This window comes from Emys orbicularis, chromosome 9 (assembly GCF_028017835.1).
Source record: "Emys orbicularis isolate rEmyOrb1 chromosome 9, rEmyOrb1.hap1, whole genome shotgun sequence".
Lineage (NCBI taxonomy): Eukaryota > Metazoa > Chordata > Testudines > Emydidae > Emys > Emys orbicularis.
Window position 1 is genome coordinate 21,910,488 of NC_088691.1, and position 23,100 is coordinate 21,933,587.

General features: G+C 46.0%; 1 protein-coding gene across 1 annotated transcript in view; it reads right to left on the reverse strand.

Moving 5' to 3' along the window:
- LOC135883545 (vascular endothelial growth factor receptor kdr-like) overlaps nucleotides 1-23,100 on the reverse strand; it is a 183,944-nt gene that overhangs the window by 112,573 nt on the left and 48,271 nt on the right. The window contains exons 2-3 of the mRNA XM_065410731.1: nucleotides 17,475-17,571; nucleotides 12,566-12,789 (exon numbers count right to left, since the gene is read on the reverse strand). Coding sequence (XP_065266803.1) covers nucleotides 12,566-12,789; nucleotides 17,475-17,571 — 321 coding nt within the window. The remainder of the gene's footprint in view (nucleotides 1-12,565; nucleotides 12,790-17,474; nucleotides 17,572-23,100) is intronic.

A 23,100-nucleotide genomic window follows, 5' to 3' on the forward strand; every position in this document is an offset into this window, starting at 1 on the left:
GCCGCTTGTTCAGGGAAAGCCCCTGGCGGTCCGGGCAGGTTTGTGTACCTGCCACGTCCACAGGTTCGGCTGATCATGGCTCCCACTGGCCGCGGTTCACCGCTTCAGGCCAATGGGGGCTGCGGGAAGCAGTGCAGGCCGAGGGACGTGCTGGCCGCCCTTTGAGAAGCCCGACTTTGAGAAGCACTGGTGTAGACATTTGGGCTCAGGTTGGATCTCAAGCTCTGGGACCCCATGAGGGGGGAGAGTCCCAGACCCAGGCTCCAGCTGGAGCCCGAACATCTACACAACAATTTTTAGCCCCGCGGCCCGAGCCCTGCAAGCCCAAATCAGCTGACCTGAGCCAGCTGCAGCCAGGCTGTGGGTCTTTTATTCCGGTGTAGACGTTCCCCGAATGTCTATCATTTCACTGCTGTGAACCTGGTCAGCATATTAGTCATATTTATCAGAGCCAGAAGCTCAGTTCTGCTGGTGCTTGGTGGTGGTCATTAATGACCCTCAGAGTGTACAGGGAATGAGATTTGGGCTTTCCCTTTTCTTCCAAAAACACAATTCAGGTGACAAAAGAAAACACAGAACTGCCTTGTATTTTCTCACCTGGTTTGGGTTTTCTACCCCATGACTGTGAATTCATTTGGGAATATCACTGTTCACTCCTTGGCTCATGTGATTGCTCTTTGCTTAAAGAATGTTACTGAAAAACATAAATGCTACCACTGATCTATGGAACTAATCTTCAAATAATAACCAGCTCTCCTCTGCAGCCAGGATTCCTTTCATCTATCAGAGAAAATGCAGCTCTTAAAAATACAAGTGTGTGTGTGCGTGAGAGAGAGGAGGGTTGAGGGTTATGTAGGAAAGTGGATTTTGTTTTTATTTTTGGTAGCTTACTTAGTTCAAGTTTTTTACTTGCTGGACTGGCAGTAGTAAGCCTAGTGATCTAGGAGTACTGTCCAACTTGGTTACCTAGACGCAGAACCAGAGAATGTGCCGATGTGGCTACTTTTGTGTGTACCCGAAAAGGTCAGATGTATATGGACAATGCTTTACAAAAGGCACTTGGGTCACTGTGCAAAGACCAATAACGCAGGATTAACGTCCAGGGAGCTACTACAAACAGCTGATCACAAGCTCTTCAAAGCCCTGTCTGCACACTTTCTGAGCAACAGTGAATTTAATGTGAGGGATCAAAATAGGAGGCAAAGAATTCAAGCCAGAATGACATCCCTCATTTCAAACAATGTCCTTTCGTTTCAGCTTCTGTTCTATGTCAATGATGGAAGTGATTGCTCCTTCCTTTGTGTGGGTCTATAAGGAAACACATGCTTTGGAGCAGGGGAGAGCCGGAGAAAATATTATGGACGGGCTGTTAATTAGAACCAAAATCCTGGATTTAGGAAGTTTTAGGCACACATCTGAATTTTCTGTCTGGCTCTTATCTCTTCACTGGGTTGAACCAAACCACTAGCCTGAACCCTGGAAATTTGAAGCCAGATCAGAACTCTGTGGCTAGGGCCTAACTCTAGTATTCATATTAATGGGAGTTTCATCTCCCCTGGCTTGGCACAGCAATAGGTTGCAGCAGTGAGTTTTAAAGGCACACATCCCATTTTGTCCAGTGCGGTTTTCAAAGTGGATCTGTTACATTCATATATTTAGTCATGTTATGGGGCATGTGTCTATGCTTAATATCTGCAGTGAGTTTTAATCCTTCGTTGTACCTCTGCATTGTCACTGTCTGGCTAATCAGTACGAGCGAGCATCCTGCTTTAAAAGCAGGGACACCCTGAGCAAGTTGGGAAAGTCTTTTCCACTTGTGGGCCTGACCTGTCCTTGTATTTAGTTATGGTTAAAACAAAAGTCAATGAGTTCATATATATTTGCACCAACAGTAAAACTACATCTGATTTCTAATTGCTTTTTAATGGCAGCCTGCATCTGAATTGCCATTTTATGTACATGTCCAGCCAGTGGCTAGGATTAAACTATCCCAGAGCATGAGCTGCAGCCTCACTTGGAAGCCAAAATATATTAATCCATTCCCCTGCAATGACCATTTGAAATCTAGATGGTGTTTAAAAATGTCTATGCAGCTGAGCAATAGATACGTTGGCCAAGGCGATTTCTGGGTTATTAGTGACTTGGCTGGGAGAGGAGTTGATGACCTGAGATGGGATAGGCTGTTATCCCAGTGTGCACTTAATCAGGATCGTTATTCTTACTATATTTAGAAATGGGAAAAAAATTGGGGGGTTGATTTTTTTAGGGGTGATTGTTTTTCATATGGGACATAGCGTTTTTCTCGAGAATTACTGCCCTGTGCATTAGCCAGATTACTGGAATTCTTATCACAGCACTTCATTCAATTTATGAAGTCTAAGTAGGAGCCGCTCTCCATCACAGCGCTCCTCATCTCACGCTGCAATACAGTCATAAGGCCCAATCCTGGAATCTTTACTCATGCTGAAGTCACTGGACTGCTCCTGGGTAGAAGACGCTAGTATGGAAAGACCATAAACGCAGGGTCGTGATTTAAATCTGGCTTTCAGTGGAAAGTGCAGCTGGGATTGAGGAGGAAAGGCATTACAGCCATAAATTCAGGTACTGATAGCAGGAGGTGGGATGAGTGAGGCTAGGGAGACAATGCTTTGTGCATAAAAGGTCCTCATTGTACATCTATGACAATCTCTCTTTAGTGTAGGGGGGGTGGGAAATCAGATCATCAAGCCCTGAAGAGTAATTGCATGGTGAACAACAGAGCAAATCTTCATTCTGTTTGGTGCCCATTTGTCTTCTTCTGTGCTGAGTTCTGAGCACAGGTGCCGATTTTCCAATGTGCCGTGAGGTGCTTGACCACCGGCTCTGACCCAGGCCCCGCCCCCACTCCACCCCTTCCCCAAGGCCCCGCCCTGCCTCTTCCCGCCCCCGCTCCACCCCCGCCCTGCCTCTTCCCCCATTCCACTCCCTCTCCTGAGCTCACCGCACCCTCGCTCCTCCCCGCCAGTGCCTCCTGCACGCTGTGAAACAGCTAATTGCGGCGGGCGGAAGGCACGGGGAGAAAGGGGGAAGCGCTGATCAGTGGGTGGGAGGCGCTGGGGGGAGGCGAGGTGAGGAGCCAATAGGGGGGTTGCCGAGGGTGCTCAGCACCCACCATTTTTCCCCCAGGGGTGCTCCAGCCCCGGAGCACCTACGGAGTCGGTGCCTATGGTTCTGACCCTTTACTACTGCTCCTCTGGGGAAAAGCTCTATGAAGAAACACAAGCCCACGGCAAGCAGACTGCATCTGTACTGGAGGGGAGAGACCCCTCCCCTGGCATAGAGCTGGAAGCTGGACACTTCACTTTACAGATAAACTAAGCTGGGACGATTTAGGTTTGTCTACATTGGACTCTTTTACCCAGAGCTAATTGATTGCCAATTACCCTAAGGTGGTTAACATGTTTGTAAAGACTGGTGTGGACACTCCCTTTACAAACATGTTAGCCACCTAAGGATATGTCTTCACTAGCAATGTTTAACATGGCTGTGTAGTCGCGGCACCAGCGCTGGGAGAGAGCTGGTGCACTGTCTACGCTGCCACTTTACAGCGCTGAAAGTTGCAGCGCTCGGGGGGGAGGGAGGTTTCACACCCCTGAGCGAGAAAGTTGCAGCGCTGTAAAGTGGCAGTGTAGACAAGGCCTCAGTTAACTGGCAATCAGTTAACTCCAAGTAAAAAACAAACAAGTTGAATGTAGACATGCCCTTCCTTAAGTAAAGGATGAGTGGCTACTTGCCTTCACTCTGTCCTCAAAGAGGGTCTATATTCCAAGCCAATCAGCCAGCTGGTGTAAATCAGTGTGGCTCCACTGACACCATTTGAGGATCTGGGGCATGTATGTACTGTGGATACCTTCACAGAACAATAACAGAGACACCCACACTTCCTCACCCACCCACAGCTTGTGAGCAGCTGCACGCACAGAAATCAATGGGAGTGGAATGAACTCCGCACCTTCCAAGACTGAGCCGATACAGAAAAAATATCGGAGAATAAATGTGCGGTCTTTCATGTCAAAGGGGTGACATTTTCCCCTGCAACCAGGCATGGCAATTTCTCCTGAGCTGGGAAGGTGATTTGCTCCATGGATTCTATCCTACAAAAACACCCTTCCATCCTATAGGATCTTAAAACAACAAGAATTTACGGTGGGCTGTAAAACTCATTACACATGAAGAAAGACAAGAGCTGCAAAACGTTAGTGACTTATCAGCTGTCGCTGTAGCCCCAAGGCGAGGGAAAGGCCCCTTCTCTTGGGTCCCGCAGACTGGCTGTCTAGCTCTACAGGTCAGTGGAAGTTTGCAGGAAACTGCCGTCAGGGCAGGGTGTTACTGTTTACCCAACACAGCATAAGCTCCAAGCAGGAACATACACAAATAGAAGAGCTGGGGAAGCAGTAACAGCAGGATTGCTTAGGGGAAGAGGGCCTGGTGTCCAGCTGCAGTCACAGAGCCAGGCATAGGCGTCAAGTATGTTGCAGACAAAAGAAATTCAAAGATCAAGTGCCTACTATACCCTTGTTTAACGTAAGACAGCAAAGCCCCTAATGTTTAAACTCTTCTTACGTCCAGTAAAAGATTAATTGTTATTTGAGATGATCTTAGGGAGGGCCCTTTTGACTCAGCTGTAGAATAGTAACTGCCAAGCCAGAGACCACAATGTTCCCATCCCAGTTCAAGCCTCTACTCTGACAGCACGCAGGGTGTGAACACAGCAGGGCCACGCACCAGATGTGGGGCTCTTCTGCCCATTGGTTACATCTGTTCTATTGTCTGGTTCAGTGTGGTTGTAGCCATTTTGGTCCCAGGATATGAGGGACCAGGGAGTGAGGTAATATCTGTTATGGGACCAACTTCTGTTGGTGGAAGGGACAAGATTTTGAGCTTCATGGAGCTCTTCCTCAGGTCTGGGGAAGGTAACCCAGGAGCTCAACCTAAGACAAGATGGGACAGACTTAAGCATAAGGGGTTCACATGTTGTAGGAGAGGACTTAAAATGAAGAGGGTAGTAGGCAGCAGAGTGTGTTACAAATTGTTGTAATGATCCATAAAACTAGTGTCTCTATTAAGTCCATGGCTTTTAGTGTCCAGGAGAGTTATCAATTTAAGTTCCCAGGCTTGTCTTTGAAGGTGTTATGTTGGCTTCCTTTAAGGACTGAGAGATCAGATATGGAGTGATCGCTTTGGGGAAAGTGTTCACTCGTGGGTGAGAGGGTGTTTTTATCTTTTAACATATTTCTGTGTGAGTTCATTCGTTTCATCCACATAGTTGATGTTGGGGCATTTGAAGCACTGTTGAGGTGCACCATATGTTGTGATAGGCATGTGTAGGACCCATGGATCTTGAAGGTGTGTTGCAGGGGGTGTTGATCATCATAGCAGTGGAGACATGTCTGCAAGTTTTCCATCTGTTTCTGGCAGGGTCTGGTGCCACTTTGAGTTGGTGTGTCCTGGTCTGTGGGGAGCTTGCTTCTGATGATGAGCTTGGTGAGGCTGGGCATTGAAGGCCAGAAGAGGGGGTTCAGGAAAGATTTCTTTCAGGAGGTGGTCCCCATCAAGTATGGGTTGTAATTGTTTGATGATGCCCCATGTGGGTTCCAGTGTGGGATGGTAGGTGACAGCTAGGGGTATGTGGTCAGTGGGAGTTTTTTTCCTTGTTGAAGTAGGTTCTCTCTGCATCTTATGGCTCATTGCAACAACATGAACACACTTTGCAGCCTCCTACCCTCTTTTATCCTATGATTGCAGAGGTGTTAATTGCCCACTTCAGTTTAAGTGGTTTCCTACAACATGTGACAACTCCTTATGTTTAACAATCTGTCCCACCTTCTATTTAGCTTGGACACTCTGGTTACCTTTCCCAGACCTGAGGAAGAGCTCTGTGAAACTTGAAAGCTTTTCCCTTCCAATACAAAATATTATCTCCTCACCCACCTTGTCTCTATTGTTGGGTGACATCTGCAGCATGGGTTAATGTCTTCTGTGGACTAAGCTATAGTAAACTTATTTTCACTGGACACCTAAACCAGAATTTGAAACCCTTTTCCCCAGAAGGCTTAGAGCCCATTCCTGGCAAGTTGTTGAAGCCAGTGGGGCTTGAAAGCAGGCAGCATCACACAGCAAGAGCTCAGCATCTGGCAGAATCAGGTCCCTTGCGAACCAGTGTTTCACACAGTCCCCAGGAGTCAAGAACTGAAGGCCCTGTGGTTTCAGAACTTCCTCAGAGAGGTACACACAGGGTTTCTTGTAGTTCAGTCAACTGAAGTCACTGACTTAGTGGCAGTAACTCATGCTGTGCTGTCTTGTCAGAGCTTACACACCAACTCAACCTGAGAGTGCCTCTTAGGATCTCGGAGACTGTTCAGAAATGAAGGTGCTCTCCTCCTTCCTGGATCAGGACCGTAATGATCCCTTGCCTGGGAAGATCATTTTGGTGGCCTACAGCCCAATCTAAGCTACATCCCCATTCTGCGCTGGGCTTCTCACTAGAACATGCCTGCCAAACCCTTCCGTCACTGTGAGAACCAGCTACTTATCTGCTTGGCTCAGCGCTGAGTGAACAGGGAGCGCTAGCCTATCTCGGCTGGCTGAGTGTCTGGCAGAAAAGTGCAGCTGTCTCCACAAAAACAACAAAACCAAAGAAACCGAACCCGCCGGCCTCCAGCCGCTGTTCTCATTGGTAGTCTCCACCGCAAAGCAAGCCAAAGTCAGTCCTGTCGCCCTCGCCCTGTGTGTCTGCGTCTCACATTCAGATTATCGCTGCAAGCTGTCAAGAGAATTAGGGAGGCAGAAATCGGCTTCAAAGAATGTCAGAACCAAAGATGAGCTAATGTGAGCGGTGCTTTCATGCTCTCCCATCCTCTCCAGCCATCTTTTAGTGAGGAAGAAGCGGGGGCGGGACGGGGGGGGGCATCCTGTACCAGAACTGAAAGCATGTTACATTTGGCATATAAAGAAGAGACAAAGGTGGATTTGATCTGTTGCTTGGTCCAGTGTTTATACCCACCCACTCCTCCCAATGTTTGCCTCGGTGGGGAATTGCTCTTGTGACTGACTGGGCATTTCTTGTTGTTCCAGCTCCTGAGCAGCGGCAGCAGTGAGATGTGTGCTTTGGCAGTCGGCAGTCCTGGCTGGGTGTTTCCCTTCTCCCTTCTGGCTGGCTCAGGGGGAAGGAGAGGAAAAGGGAAACTTTAGATGTTCTCTAGGAGGCTTTTTGCAAAAAGGACTGAGTTGCTCACAGTGTGAAGCCAGGGCTGGTGTTGTGATGGGTCCAGTGAGGTTGGAGCCGCGAGGCAAGCTGGACAGCTGAGACACTGGGCTTTTAAAATACCTGACCAAGGGAGAAAGAAGGCAGCCACTTAGAACTCAGCTGGTGCCTTGTGAAATGATCTGGATGAGAACTAGAGGCACTTGTGCTAAAAGGGGAGTGCAAACAGAAAAAGAAGATGGTAAAAATGGCATGACAGGGCCACATACAGATTCTCTCCATCACTTCCCCATCCTTTTTGATCAGTTTAAAAAATCAAAGGCTGATTGTTCTACCTGCCAGCCCTGCAAAGCTTGTGCTGATGTCTGGAAGCCTTGCCGAGCTCGTTCTGGCTCATGGGTTATCAATGCAGCTGATCAAACGACGTTTTGTGAATTATATTCGTTGTGCCTTTCGTCCCTGTCCTCTGTCCTGCTCCCAAGTCATTCCCTTTCCCTGGGAGAGTCTTAATTATTCATATGAATTCACGGAGTAGTTGGAATGAACGATTTTTTGTCAGTGGGTTGTTTGCAAATGGGTTTGCGGCAGTGAGTTGCTGTTCACAATGAGTCACTGGTTTCCTAGACACATGATATTGATTTTGCTCCTTGATTGGATGCTTGAAACTTTTTATTAGGAAAATAATGAATAATGAAAGCTGTTGCTCAGCACAGTTGCCCTAGTTCCCACAAGAAAACGGGTGTAGTCACATGTAGAGCCGTCATTGTCTAAAACCCCACGCACCTGAATGGTCGCAAAGAACAAAGAGCCACGAAGAGACGCTATTCTATTCTATACTGTTCTACCTAGGTCCCTACATGGCACCCATCCCTGTTGTGTCTAAGCTCTGATCTACACACAGTTTTTGTCCTGATTTAACTATTTCAGTTAAGGGTGTGATTTTCCCCCCACCCCCACAAAATAGTTAAACCAGTACTGGGCATGTCTAGGATAGCATTTATTGGAAGAAGCTATACTGGTATAAACAGCATTACATTGCAGCCACACTAGGTGGGTTGTACTGCTTTAACCACTGTATTAGCCTAGTTAAAAGCAGTGTGATTTTTGTGTGTAGACAAGACTCAAACGGCAATTTAGAGTTCGAATGAACGTTCCCAAACAGATGGGCAACAGACTATTTTCAGGCTGATTTCAAAGGGTGTCCTTAAGTTTGGGATAAACATATACATTTCTCATTGGGGGCAGCATGACTTAGTGGAATAAGGATGGGACTCCTGGATTCTATACAAGGCTCTGATAGTGTGACCTTGGGTAGCTTCCCTGACCTCTCTGCATCTCAGTGCCTCTCTGCATCTGCAGTGCTGCTGAATCACGTTAAAACAGCTGCTCTATTCCATGCCAGAGGTTGCCCCTTTGTCTCTAGGTTGTGTAACATTTGTAAAGTGCTTAGAGACCCTGTCAGGACACAAGACCCAATATTATTACTGTCATAGGGATGTCACAAAGCACAGAATATTTACATTCTAACCCTTCGCTAACTTTTAGTTCCAGCAGAAGTTGTGGCAGATGACAGGAGGTTTTTTTTTGTTATTATTATTCCTGCTAATTTGCAGCTGCAGCTCGAAGCACAAAAGGTGTCAAGAAACAATCGTCCAGGATCAAGATTCCAAGCCACCCCATTCAGCTGACAGTTAGTGCCTGGTCTCTCAAAGTGGCATCAAGTTTGATCCCACCGCCACCAGTTCCTGTACAATCTGACTGATGTTCAGAGGTCAAGGCTCAACTGCAGTGGGAGGGGGAGGGCTGCTAAATGCCAGATTCTCACAGCGATGTGAAACTCCATCAGGGAGGTTGTAAAAACAGAAGCAAGCCCAGGAAATAATAGCCGATGAGCAGGACTTCCGAGACAATCATGTTCTCATTTTGGTGTCAAGCAGCAGGCCAGGAATGAGGGGAAAAATCCCATCCCCCTTCTTCTTTGGTAATAATGGCTTTGTAATCTCAGCGGAACCTCCAGCCTCTAGGGTTTGTCTGAAAGTTTTCTCACCCTACTTGGCTCAGCCCCACAAACGTCCATGCTGCACACTGTAAACTACCCAGAGCCGATCCTTCTGAACTCAGTGTGCCCCTGTCTGTGGGCAATAACAGGAAGCCTCATTCCTTTACTTTGAGGTAAGTGACGTTCTTCTAAATGTACGTAATGGTGCCCAGATACCACAGGGATGAGGGCCTAAGAAATATACGTTCTTCTAAAGATGAGGATGATAATAATCCATGTGATGGGTGTCTGAACTATACAACATAGAGGGCCTCATTGACAATCAGCTTTCTTGGCCCAACAGCTATCCTGCCAGTGCAGGGCAAGACAGATAGATATTGCAGGAAGAAACAAAGCGTGCATCTTCAGATGGCACATATGCAGAGGTACGTAAAACCAGCTAGCTTGCTGGGGGCTTGACCCCGCCCCCAGCCTGTCAGGCCACGCCCTAGGGTGCCAGTGGGTATGTTAGCTGAGCTACTTTTCTAGAGTTCTCTTCTGCACTAGATGGGAATCCCACTCCGCGCTGATATCGTAGGGCCTGGAGAAGAGACTCTCTCAACACCCTTTCCTAGTCTCACTAGTGCATCTTTGTACCATAGGGCACGAATTGTCCCATACTCTCTATACTTTACTACTTCGTTTACTGGATTTACTTTTCACATAGCACAGGTGGATTTCAGATGAGAATGCAGAGGAACCATGACCCAGGTGAATTACATCTGAGAGCGAGAAGATGTTTTTCAGTGATTTGGGTATAACAGTCAACTAGCATTGATTTCATAGGGGTGCCAGGACAGCCAGTTTCAGGAGAGCGAGAGGCCATCTTGTAGTGTTTACAAATTAGCTGTGTGCTGATTGCTTCCATTGTAGGCAGGGTTTTATAGCTTTAAATATTTTCTTAAGGAAAGAGCTCAGACAGTCCCAGGAGATCCCACAAGATTTTCTGCTTGTGCTTCTGTCAAAGCATTTTGCATTAAATGTGGTCCCTGTAAGCCAGTGAGGGCACTGAGTCAGGACAGGGCATCGAGCTTCCAAGACAGTATTTCCTGCAGTTCAGCTATTGGGTTGGGTCAATACAGACTCAGGCATGTGAGGAGCGTGTAATCAGAAAAGGAAACAGGTCAGCACATGAATCAGCGCAGATAAAGTGCAGGGCATAGGCTAGTGAGGAAATAGAATTCCTGACTGAGCTGGAAGGGAAATACAAAGGGAAAAAGAAAATGGATACAGGAACTAACAAGCAACACTAAGAAGCTAAATTCCAAGAAAAGGAGGGACTTACAGGGAAGGAAGAATAAAGGTGGAAGATATCTATTTTCAGTACAGAGAAGAGAGGAAAGAATTATCCAAACGAATCAAGCAGTTATATACCAGATGGTTGAGCAATTGGGTTTTGATGTCTATGCATATCGTTACCTCTTTGGACTGGAAATCATGTATTTTGGGACTTCTGGGTTTCATCAGAGTTAGAAACAATGCAAGAATAATAAAGGTGGGCAGATAATGCAAAATATTTTCTGTGAATGTTCACTTGAATTTTTAATTAAACTTGCTTCAGCCATGTTCATGCCCTTTTACCTTCATTTTCCATGAACATTCGGGCAACCAAGTTTTACTGGCACAAATGTTCTTGGAGAATGAATCACAGTCTTCTGCATGAATCTTTGTGGGAACTAAATAATAAATTAGTCTGTGCAAGTATCTGCATCAGTTCTCACCCAAGTAAGGTACAAAAACAATACCATATAACTTTTCTGACTAATCACAGCTAAGCAACTCAATTTGAATTTGGAATATCTGAGATCTGTAGACTAAAACGTGAAGAATGGAATACGTTTGAGGAACTCATGATCGTCTCATGGATATTCCACAAGCAGAAAAAGGCTAAATTAAATGAGCATGCTATTCATTCTGAATTATTCACTTCGCTGTAGAGAAGAACATTGTTGTCTTCTGTTCCAGAGTCTGCATGCACTTGCAGCTGAATCCACAAAGATACTGACCAACTGGAGGGAGTTCAGAGAAGACCAAAGATGAGCAGCGGGCTGAAAGGATTGGCTTTTGAGAATGGGGTGGGAGGCACAACCTCTGTAAGAAACACACTGGAGTTTACAGCCAAGACATCCTGGCTGCAATCAAGGAACACCTTGCTGCACCCTTGGGGCTGTGTTAGATAAATAGGAGATAGAAACTGAAGGCGAGAGGGAAGGGGAGGGGATCAGAGGCTTTGCTATGGGTTGCAGGCCCTAGCACACTCGCCTGACCTCCGCCCTAGAGACTTTTGATTTTTCTGACTGTAAGTTTGCTTTCTGTGAGACCTTATGATCCTTCCTGGATGTCTAAGGGGAAAGGGAGAAAGCCAGCCTGAATAATAAGAGAACTAGGAACCCTGCTGGATGGGTTCAGTTTGGAGACCCTCTTAAATGGGACACTTTTGGTTGGTTGTTTTTGGTCTTCCCCTTCTTAAATTCCATACTGAGAAAAAGATTTTCATAGCTACACTGGTATAGCCTTGCTTAGCGTATGTCTACACTGGAGGTAGGAGTCAGATTCCCAGCATGGGTAGATAGACTTGTACTAGTGGGGCTTGAGCTAGCATGTTAAAAATAGCAATGTAGATGCTGCTGTACTGGTGGAGACTCGGGCTAGCCACCCAAACTCGGACCCAGGGCGTCAGGTGTGTCCATCTATTGGGTCACGGAGGCTCACTCCCAGCTGCAGTGTAGACATACCCAAGTGATGCCTAATTGGGGTGGAGGGCAAAGTGGTCTACAAATATCTCCTGGGGGTAAATACTTAGGAGGGAGAGGAATTATTTAGGGTGGCATAAGGGGGTTTCAGTGGGATAAAATTAAGAAAGGAAACATTTAGGTTGAGTCTTAAGAAAAATTTCCTGCCAGTGAGCTCACCAGGGTGTGGAATAGTCTCTCAAAGGGAGTAGTGAAATGAGGGGTGTACATCAGTCGGGACACATAAAACTAGACTGGACAATGCACTAATCCAGTCTAGGGATTGGACTAGATAGGTCTCTTCCATCTCTAATGTCTGATCCTATGAAACCAGGAGGCATGAAAGTAAAAACAAAAAGTCAATAAAACCTCTTTAGAATATTCTGTTTTTATTTGCTGTGATGGTGGGCGGAAGGGTCAGGAGAGCTGTTAATGCATCTGAATTGGTTTGCCTGTCTATAATTAGCATGGGTGTGTCCAACAATTGAATGTTAGCTGACACCGCCAATGTGGTAACAATGGAGAGAAGATCTAGAAGGATAAAGCTCTTACCTGTAACGTACACATATGTCTTGGCCATGAGGTCTTTGTTAGAAAGGAGGTGATTATAAACACAGGTGAAGTAACCAGTGTCGCTGGCTATAGCTTTGTTGATTGTGAGCCTGCTGCAGGTCTGCTGTACATTGTCTGAACACTTGTGCTCAGATACGGTCCACCTGTGGGGAACGTCTTTGTGTGGCTCATTTCCCCATAGCCAGGTCAAGGCGGCTGCTCCCCTGTCAACACAACACAAAATACAGATTCTGTCACGGCCTCAGGCATAATGAGTGGAATAATCTACATTTCTTGGGCCGGGTTCTCTGTGGCCAATTTATGTGATTCCAATTTTCATAAACGTGCCACGTGGTGAGGAATGATAAAACTCTTTGTGATGTATTTTATGAGCTGTTAGCTTTTCCAGCACCTTGAGGGAGCTAAGGCTTACGATGGAGTTACCCTGCCCACCTCCCCGTGGCATGGAACATTTCCTGAGAGAAGCAATAGCAAATGCAAGACCATTTCCTGCAGGCTGGAGGGACAATGTACTTTTCATTTTGAAGGAACAATGTGAACATGAGCTCATTTAAAGTGGCTACATTTATTGCTATAAAAACTTTAGAAGGCATCAGATACATTTGTAAACTTCTCCTGAGTTGGGCTCTCTGCACATTTTACCAGTTAAGTTAAAATCTCTTGTTCCTAACACTGGGGGTAAGGAAGGGAGAGAAAAGGCCATTTACGTAACTCCACATCCCTCTTTTTCTTTAATTAGCGGTGACTGCATCTTGATTTTGTAGAGTGTCTGGAAGTAGTTGGAGTTCAGATGTTATGATATATGCTTGCATAAGATACAGTATTTCTATTTGGCCCTTCACTGATCTCGGAACACAGGAGTTACCACAGCCTGGCAGATATACCGTCTCATCCATCTAATGTAGTGTCCTGTCTCTGATGCCCAATACATCCCACATTCTGCACCTAAATACCTAGGGCTATTAGGGTCTGATTCAATGGGAGTGTTTCCACAGACTTCAATTAGCTTTGGATCAGGTCCGTAATACAGTCCTGTCGCATGGGATGTGTAGAGGCGCACGGCTGCAGGGAGAGATCCTGGAGGCGTTGTGTCTCAGGGAGGCACTCCAGGAGCTGTGGAGGAGCAAAAGCCAGAGTGGCCCCTGCTACAGGTTGCATGAGACCAGTTCTGTTTGATCAGCATGAAGAGGGAGGAGTGAGTCATGGACCAAACCTTCCCCAGACTCCTGTGGAGAAGCTAGGGCCGGTGTTAGTGCTAGTTTGAAGCAGTTCTCTTTCTCCATGGGTGCAAGGATGGGGAGCTCCTTGTGCCTTTCCCCTCTCCTTGATGACTGCACCAGGCAAGACACAGTCTGGCCTTTAATTTTAAATGGACACTGTGTTCACACTGTCCTTACTCAGTGGACTTCCAATGACTTCAGAGGGATTTACCTAAGGGAGGACTGAGTAATGACCTCTGGATTTTCCTTACTGTGAGTAGCAATAGAGGGAAAACTCCAGTCAGGGCATATCCGTTCAATGCAAAGGCATATGTGTTCCAGAGGTATTGTTACTACATCCTGCTGTGAGTTGGTGTTAGTGAGTTGCTCTACAATCTTCCTCTGCGGGTCTGGGTCAGTCGCCTCGTACATGTGTAGTGGGTGCCACAAGTGAGTGTGTCTCTGCCAGCAAGGTCCTGCTGCTCCTTAATACAAACATCCTCTTGGCTCTCAACTCTGTCTGTCCTTTGTTACTTTCATAGAATCATAGGATATCAGGGTTGGATATTCTCAGGAGGTCATCTAGTCCAACCCTCTGCTCAAAGCAGGACCAATCCCCAACTAAATCATCCCAGCCAGGGCTTTGTCAAGCCTGACCTTAAAAACCTCTAAGGAAGGAGATTTCTTGAAGATGCTGATGGAGCTCGGCTGAAATCTGGAGGCTCTTCCCAGCATGTGGGTAAATGAGAGTGCTGGGTAAACATGTAGCTATCCTCTCTGAGGGGCAGCCTCACCCCCATCACTGGATGTGCTGCACTGCACCACAGAGACTCTGAAACCTCAGCCTCATCCATCACACCAGCTTTCTGTATTTAAATGCACAGAGGACAGAGGCAAGACAGAGGCAGACTTATTGTCCAGCCTTTTAGGGGGCGGTTCAAACCAAGGACTCTTTTTCTGCGGAGGAATTCTCCATCCCCACTCCTTCTTCCCAGGCTCATGTCAGAATGACCACCCTTAGCAAAGGAGGGCCTCCCAGCAATGCCTGTCATGCTCTGCCTCAAGGGGAACAGCAGAGCAACATGTTGTGCTCTGTCCCCTCATCATCTGCACTCACTACATTACACTGTCACTGGGGCACATTTTCAGCAGCGGCGGCTCCAGGCACCAGCGCTCCAAGCGTGTGCCTGGGGCGGCAAGCCGCGGGGGGCGCCCTGCCGGTTCCTGTGAGGGCAGCAGTCAGGCAGCCTTTGGCGGCTTGCCTGAAGGAGGTCCGCCGGTCCCGCGGATTCGGCGGCAATTCAGCGGCGGGTACGCCGAAGCCGCGGGACTGGCCGACCTCCCGCAGGCATGCCGCTGAAGGCAGCCTGACTGCTGTGCTTGGGGGGGCAAAAAAGCCGCCCCTGGTTTTCAGCCCAATGTCGGAAGAGTGGATTAGTGACTCCAAGGTTTAGAGGCAGCCTGGTTTAATGGTCGGAGCATGGGTCTAGGAGTCAGGAGACTTGTGTTCTGGTCTTGGTTTAGTGCTGCTGATGGACCCACATAGAACAGAGGGAATTTCATTGTACTCTCAGTTCTGACAGCTATTGTGCAAACCATGCTTCTCTATTTTGCCGCAATCCAAACCGTCCCAGCTCCCTTTAAAGAGTTCAGATGACGTGTTTTAGGCCAGTTCTTTAAACAGGTTTTTGTGTGTGTGTGTGTGTGTGCAAGACATGGCACTAGGCTAATTTACACCTGCTGAGGACCTGGTGAAAGTGTTCAGTGTTTAAGGCAAATGAATCATGGGCAGAAGTTCCAGCTTTTGTACCTAGCAGTGGCAGAGACTGGTTGCTTTACCTTAGACAAGTAACAACTTCTCTGTGCCTTGGTTTTCCCCATGTGGATATGGAGAATTACACTTTTCTACACACGGGGGTGCCATGAGGACTTATGGCTTAATGTCGCTAAGGCAGTTTGAGCTTGTGGAGGCACTGCAGAATTGCAGAGCACATTATTTATTTATTCATTCTTTCATCTGACAATACATGGATGAGGTGATACTCAAATAAATTAAAGAGCAACCAATTTAAAAAACAAAACCAAGAACCAACCTCTTTAATTAGCACACGGGCACCTTGTAGAAATTCACACACCCCTAACATCGTGAAAAGAAATAATGCAGCTGTATATTAAAGGACAGTTTAAACTTTGCAGTCATCACCAGTGTCCGCAGCTTGCCAAGCTATAAATATTATCATAAGGTTGTTTTGACCTCATGAGCCAGTGCCAGCTGCAGGTATCAGGAAAGAATCTCCTTGAACTGTGTAACAATTGCACAAATTAGTGAGTTTGATGGGGACAAGTAGATTTGCCGGCAGAAAGGGCAATACTGATTTAAATGGACTGATTGGGACAAAATCAGAGGTGACATAAATATCAGTGTAAACTACAAGTTAGTAAATCAATGAAGTGGTAGAATGAATCTAAGCTGGTGTCATTTACATGCTGAAGGAGTGAGTGTGGCTGGCAAAACAACCAACAGGATGTGTAAGGTGTAAAATAACGTGTGTGTGTGTGTGTGTGACTGTGAATGACTGTTTGGAAGCAGGGTTGTCTTTTTGTTGTGTGTTTGTACAGCACTTAGCACAATGGGGTCCTGGTCTGTGATTGGGCTCCTAGGTGCTACAACAATACAAATACTAAATACTTGTGCATGACTTGCTTTAACGGCAACCTTCTCACATGCTTGTGCAAGGCTTTTAAATCTTCTCACACCCTTCTGGTGGTTATTCATTTTTGCTACAAGCCTGTCCCCCTGTTGTGTAAATCACATTCACAATTACTTACCCTGATTTATACCACCCTCTCCGGGGCCTCTCGTCTGATCCAGCGGGGCTAACCTTATATTTTCCCAAAGCTGAAAATTCCCCAACTCCCTGTGCATTTACTACTCCCGTCATCTGCCAATCGACTGCAAGTGAACACTTTACAACCCAGATTTGTCAAGGCTTATCTTCCCATGAATGCAAGACTTGAGCCCAAATTTGGCACTTTTCCTGCACGTTTTGCACACTGTGTCAATGGGTGAAAAGTCTCCATAATTTATAACCAACAGTCTGCGTTTTATGAGGCCTGGCTATCTTTCATTTAAAGGATATGATATATTCAGACAGGATGGGTCTTTAAATGTACATATGCTGGCTGCTGTTTATTTAATGGTCATCTTATAGGCTAGACAGCATTTGGGGTCAGCCTGTATACACAGAGAGGGCTGATTACCGACTGTGGTCAACAAGTCTGTCGCTTATTTACACACATGGCGTGAAAGAGAGAATTCGTACACAGCAGAACTGAACCTTAGCTAGGCAAATCCTTATCCGAAAATCCTCAGTATCCGAAAATGAGCTTTGTCTCCTGATATGATCCATCACTCACTGAGACCAGGGAAGTCTTACCATGGACTTCAGTGGGAGTTGGACTGCGCCCATTTGCAACGTAGAGGGTCCTATTGATCTGAAGAAGTTCTCTCCCCTCCATTCTATTAGGCTAAATAAGATCCTACTCCACATGAAAATGCATGTCAGGGAAAGATATAGCAAAAGCTCCCCAGCTGTGGCTGAGGAGTACCCTTTTGATCCTGGGGTTATTTTGTGCCAGGGCAGCCAATAAATACCAGGGAAATCTGACAGTGCTTGAGCAAACCTCACCTGCATGTTATGGCAAAGAAATCTCCTGCACTGATTACAATTTGATCTTCTGTAATGTTCAACTTTGGTTTCAGTAGCACTTCTTCCAGAGCAAGACCTGAGCCAAAATAAAGGAGAAAATACAGTTAGGAATGTTTTCCAGGGGATACATTTATTAGAACAGACACAATCGAATATGAGGGAAGCTTTCGGTAGTTCATATCTTTGGGGCCAAATTCTTCTTTCACTAAACTCATGTTACTCCACTGTAGCCAGGGGCTACATGAGGTTAAGTGAGAATGGAATTTAGCCCTTTTACTTTCCAGTGTTTACAATATCTTTTCTAATGTCGAAAATAACATTTGTTTCCCCATTCCTGTTTCACCCCATGTTACTCCCGTTTTAGGCTAGACTAAGTCTATTCATTTCCATTACATTGACATAAAAGTGGAGTGCATGAGGCCCTCAGTGAATAATTCAAGTTGTCACACGAGACAGTACATTTTAAGTGTATGTTTTCCTTTAATGAACTACATACATGGGGAAAATTTCTGGGGAGCAACTGCCTTCCCTTTATAAGTCTGCAATATCCAGTATATTAAAAAAACAACAGCAACAACACAACAACGACAAAACATGCAGTATTCCTGAGTAATAGGCACAAATACGGCAGTGACACTTGCTTTGTTTGGGGGCACTATTGTTGCAGAGTATAGCACTGTTTCATAAGGCAAATTTGCAGCTGTGTTTGTGGTCCTGTCACCAATATCAATCTGTCACATGGGTAGTGTGCAAAGCTCTCTCCATAGGGCAGTCATCAGCTTTTACTGGATGCTATCCTGACCATCAAATTCCCTAGGGCTCTCTAATAACTGGCAGTGAGGATGCTAAGAGTATGTTTTATTTTGCCCCCTCAGTATTAGTAAATCATACTTGACATTTTTCAAAGGTAGATTTAAAAGCGGTTTACACAGATTGGTTAACATTATTATCCCGGTTTTACAGATGGGGAAATGGAGGCACAGAAAGGTGAAGTGACTTTGCCATGGTCACATAGTGAGTCACTGGCAGAGCACAGAGAAGAACCCATGTTTGCTGACGCCTACTATGGCACCTTCTGTTCATTGTGCACTGCTGCTCCTCTCTTTGGCAGAATTCGCCATTCGATTGAACTCTTAAAGTGATCCTGCCAACTGATTTCAAGGTCCAAAGGTTAGATTTTGTTTTAAAAGGTTTTTTATGAGACCTAGCCTAGACTGAAATGTTTGTTTTCATGGTAGATTTCAATAAATGTAAACATCACCCTCCTATGCTATGAAGCCAAACACAGCTGCAGAAAGTGAAACTGACAAGAAACAAAAGTGAAACTGGCCAGATCAGTTGCCTTGCCCACACTGAGGGAAGAGTAATCAGCACAACCACAACTATGCTTAGATTTGTTTCTCATTTTCCAGAGCTATGACATTAAAGTCTTATGTTTTCTTTCCCTGTATGCACTTCAATTCTTCATCTTCTCCCTCACGTTGAACTTGTTAAGCCAGAAATCCTTAGCTTGGCTTATAACAAAGGCATTTTACTCAGCAGTGTAGTGATGTTAACGTATCGAACAAAGAGAAACAGAGCTTTCGGCTGATGAAAAAGTGATTTTCCTCCTGCCACTCCCAAATTTCTCTTTTAAAAAATTCATGTGAAATGGTCTCAGCACTGCATGTTCCTTTCGTGAAGAGTGACTCACTCTCACTTACAGCAATCTGGCTTCCTTCATGAGCTATTCCAATTCCCATCAGAAACTCAGCAGAGGCTAGCTAATACCCCAGACCTCCAGCCTTCTAAAAATGTTGCTTTCTAAAGATGGCTCCACTCAAAAACATTTTGCTAGAAACCCTCAGCAGGTGATACCAACTGTCTTCCTGAACTGCAAGCTCCCTCTCAGATGAGACATTAAACCAAGGCCTTGACCACTTGTCGTCATTAGAGATCCCATGGCACTTTTTGTATGACTACAGATATTATATAAGCTCCAGTGTCCTGGCCAAATTCCAAATTTTGCATTCTAACCTGTAGCTTCAATTTCACTTATAGCTCACTTCTTTGTCTGCAAATTGTTACAGCAGGTAATGTCATGGGTGCACAATAACTGCTGTGTGCCACTCCAGAGGGGGCTGAATTGCAGTAATGGCTAAAGTTATTCCTAAACAATAACAGGCTGTGCAGTGTCATGTTCAGTAGGGGCTCAGGAGAAAAAGTTTGTGAGGCAACGTGTCCCAGCACTTTTTACTAACTGCCCCAGCACTCGGTTTGGAGTTTGCGCCGTATTCTGGAAATATCTCATTCAAACTCAGCATGCTCTGAGTATTAACCCAGTTATTAGCATAGTCACCCCCTTTCTAACTTGTCCTTTGCATAACCCCACCTATGTAACTTGACACCTGTTGTTACAGATCCACTTTTCAGCTACTTCAGTTCCTTAGACAACACATTTATCTGTTCAATAACAGCCGGTCCAGTAACAACCTGTCAGTGGCCAGTAGGTTTGGAAATATTTTTCAGTTTGTCATTTAATTATCCAACTGAGCTTTATTTGAGTCCTGTGTGTATCTAGCTGGTTTTCTCAGGATATAGCCGCTAACGTGACTCGGGCTAGTTACATGGGGGCTTCAGCCAGTTGCTACTTGGCGTTGGCAATACTGGGTCTGTAACCAGCCAACTGCGACCCGACATCGTCATGACCGACGCAGAAAAGAAGAAGATCCTCATGGTGGACGTCAGGGTGCCATTCGAAAACAGGTCACCGGCCTTCCACGAGACCCGAGCTTGTAAGGTGTTGAAATACACCCCGCTGGTCGACACCCTGAGAGCCCAGGGCTATGAGGTCCAGATCCACACCCTGATCGTGGGAGCCCTGGGCACGTGAGACCCTCACAACGAGCCGGTGCTGAGAGCGCGCAGAGTCGGTTGACGCTACGCCCAGCTCATGAGACAGCTCATGGTGTCTGACACCATCAGGTCAAGAGACGTATACATGGAACACATCACGGGACACCGTCAGTACGAGGTCGAGTAATCGAGACCGCTGGTCAGGGAAATAACCACTTCCTTCCTTCCCTGATGAACCAAGGGATGCACTCCACCTATCTCCTTATTCACTACACCAATACTGACTTGGACTCTAATACATTCTATGGGTGGCGTACCTGAGATCACATATCCACTGACGTTTTAAAAACTCCTGCACCCCAATCTGGGTCTATGCTGGTTATGTGCTATTTATGTATCTTGTGAACCTTGTAACCAATACTTGTAATCCCTCATAACCCAAGCCTGACCCCAGATGTACAGTACCTTCCCTCTTAACTTGTGTAAATTTGACTTTAAACATTAACTTTAATAAAAATTTTAATTCTTCACCTGGTCCCTCTGGTTCCTGTAGTGATTCTGAGGCCTAACATGGGGCTTCAGTGGTGCATTATGCTGGCTTTGTGCACAGGACTGAATTTCACCTTTAATGAGTGAATGCAGCATTGTTGCACTGGCTCTGTAGTGCAATACCATCAGCACGTTCTTGGCTGGCACTTGCTGATTAGATCCGAGCTGCTGTTGTTACTGGTGAGCAAGGCAGTTGTGAGGTTTTCATAATACTTGAAAATGTTTTTGCAAAAGACAAAAGTGTTTTTCAATTACAGTGTTTATGTGGCTGAGCTACCTCTTTCACAGAGTTTGTTTTGGCTTCAGGAAGCTGAAGAACAGAATAAACAAAGTGTAATTTCAATGCTTTTCTCCCCCACGCAGAGGGGGAAAATCCTTACCACACACACACTTCATGACTGCAGCCAGGGAACAGGAGGGGTATTATAAACACAGTGTGTGCCCTCTCCTACTTGCCAAAGCCATATTAGAGAGTGGACAGAAAAAAAATCAAAGGTGAACTGAAGAGGGTGGACCAGTGGGAAAACTGAAGCCGCATTGAATTAGAATCACCAGATGCTGAAACTGGCAAGGTGACCCCCTCATGAAATTTACATCCCTCCTGCAGTCCCATCAGGGCCTGACTTTGCTTCCACTTTCCAGATCATTGCCCTGTTGGCCAAGAGATCGTTTTTCTTAGAGGCGAGGCCGGGGGCTGCCACAGGACATGGTGGGAAACAAGAATGGGAGTCGCCCTATTTTAATATTTGATTTATTTATTTGGAGAGGCTCAGGGGGTTGAGAAGCCAGTGGAATTACAAAAGCAACTTCCAGCAGAGAGTGGCAGGGCAAATAAGCTAAGTCATACTTAACAAAACATACCTGAACCCCCGCTCCCCAAATACTGCATCCTAATATTTATTTAGTTAGGGCTGGATTCTGGCACCCGTATTCACACTGAACAATACCAACAATGAGATAGCTTGTGGCAATAAGGTACTGCTCAGCTCGAGGACGGGTGGCAGAATTTAGGGGTGAGATATGCAGCTCTTACTGTCCCTGGTGAGCACTTACTCACAGGAGCAGGGCCACTGATGTCAGGGTCGAGCAATCTAGCCTCGAAAGTCCTGTCAGGTCAAAGTTAATTCAATGTTCGCTTTCATATGAAGAAGCTTTTAAAAGTCCTAGGAAGCTTGTCCAGCACACTGCATATTTATTTATTGAAACATGGTGACTTCTATTGTTGTGCTGCTCAGTGTATTCAGGTGAGCTATTTAGATTTTATGGCTTTATCAATAAATCTCTCAGCATTTACCAAAAAGATTTTTTTAATCCCACGCACATTCAATCAAAAATGTCAACCAGACACTCACAGAATCTCCTTTAAAAGGCTCCATTGTGACTCCCACAGGCCTCAATTCTACAACCCAATCTGATTGGGCAGATTGTCCCTGGACCTGGACAGAGTCCTGCTGAAGTCAACGGGCTCTGCCCACCCAGCTCAGATTGCAGAATCTGGGCCTAGAATAACATTCTCCTTTCCCCCAGTAAATAATTCTTGTCCTTCTCCTAGGAGTACAAGGGTCATGACATTAATAACAAGTGTTCATGCCAACCACCTCATTACCAGAGCAAACCTACAATGAAGAGGAGGCAGGAAACCTGTCTCCACTTTGCAATACAAACATAAAAGCAACAGGAAACTCATATCAGCACCGGTGACTGCTCCTGCCATCTTCTCCTCCTTGAGTTAATGGTGGGTACACAGTGCGGAGGGGAACTGCAGTGAAGTTAATACAGCCTGTATTCATTGCTCTGCAGGGTTTGGGTGCGGAACTGGGTGGCTGGCCTGGTCCCCTCTTACTTCCCCCCTTGCACAGATTCTTGGGGTCTGGGATGGGAGGGAGGAGCCAACACTGCCGAATTGGCTGGCCCCCATCCCTTTTGCACAGCGAGGGCCACATCTCTGTACAGCATTCCCTCTGAATGCAGATGTGAGGGGAGGTGATGGGGTCCTGGGTAATTTAGTCCAGGCTCAGCACTTAAAAGAAAAAAGGAAAAGGGTTTTACCATCTTAGCATGATAATGATGTATTTGTATTACAAGTAGCACGTGGGTGTGGTCAGGTCCCATTATGTTAGGTGTTGTACAGGCGTAGAGTAAGAGACAGCCCCAGCCCCGAACAGCTTACAGTCCAAGGCATGGCCACCAACTCTCATGCTTTATCACAAGTCTCAGGATA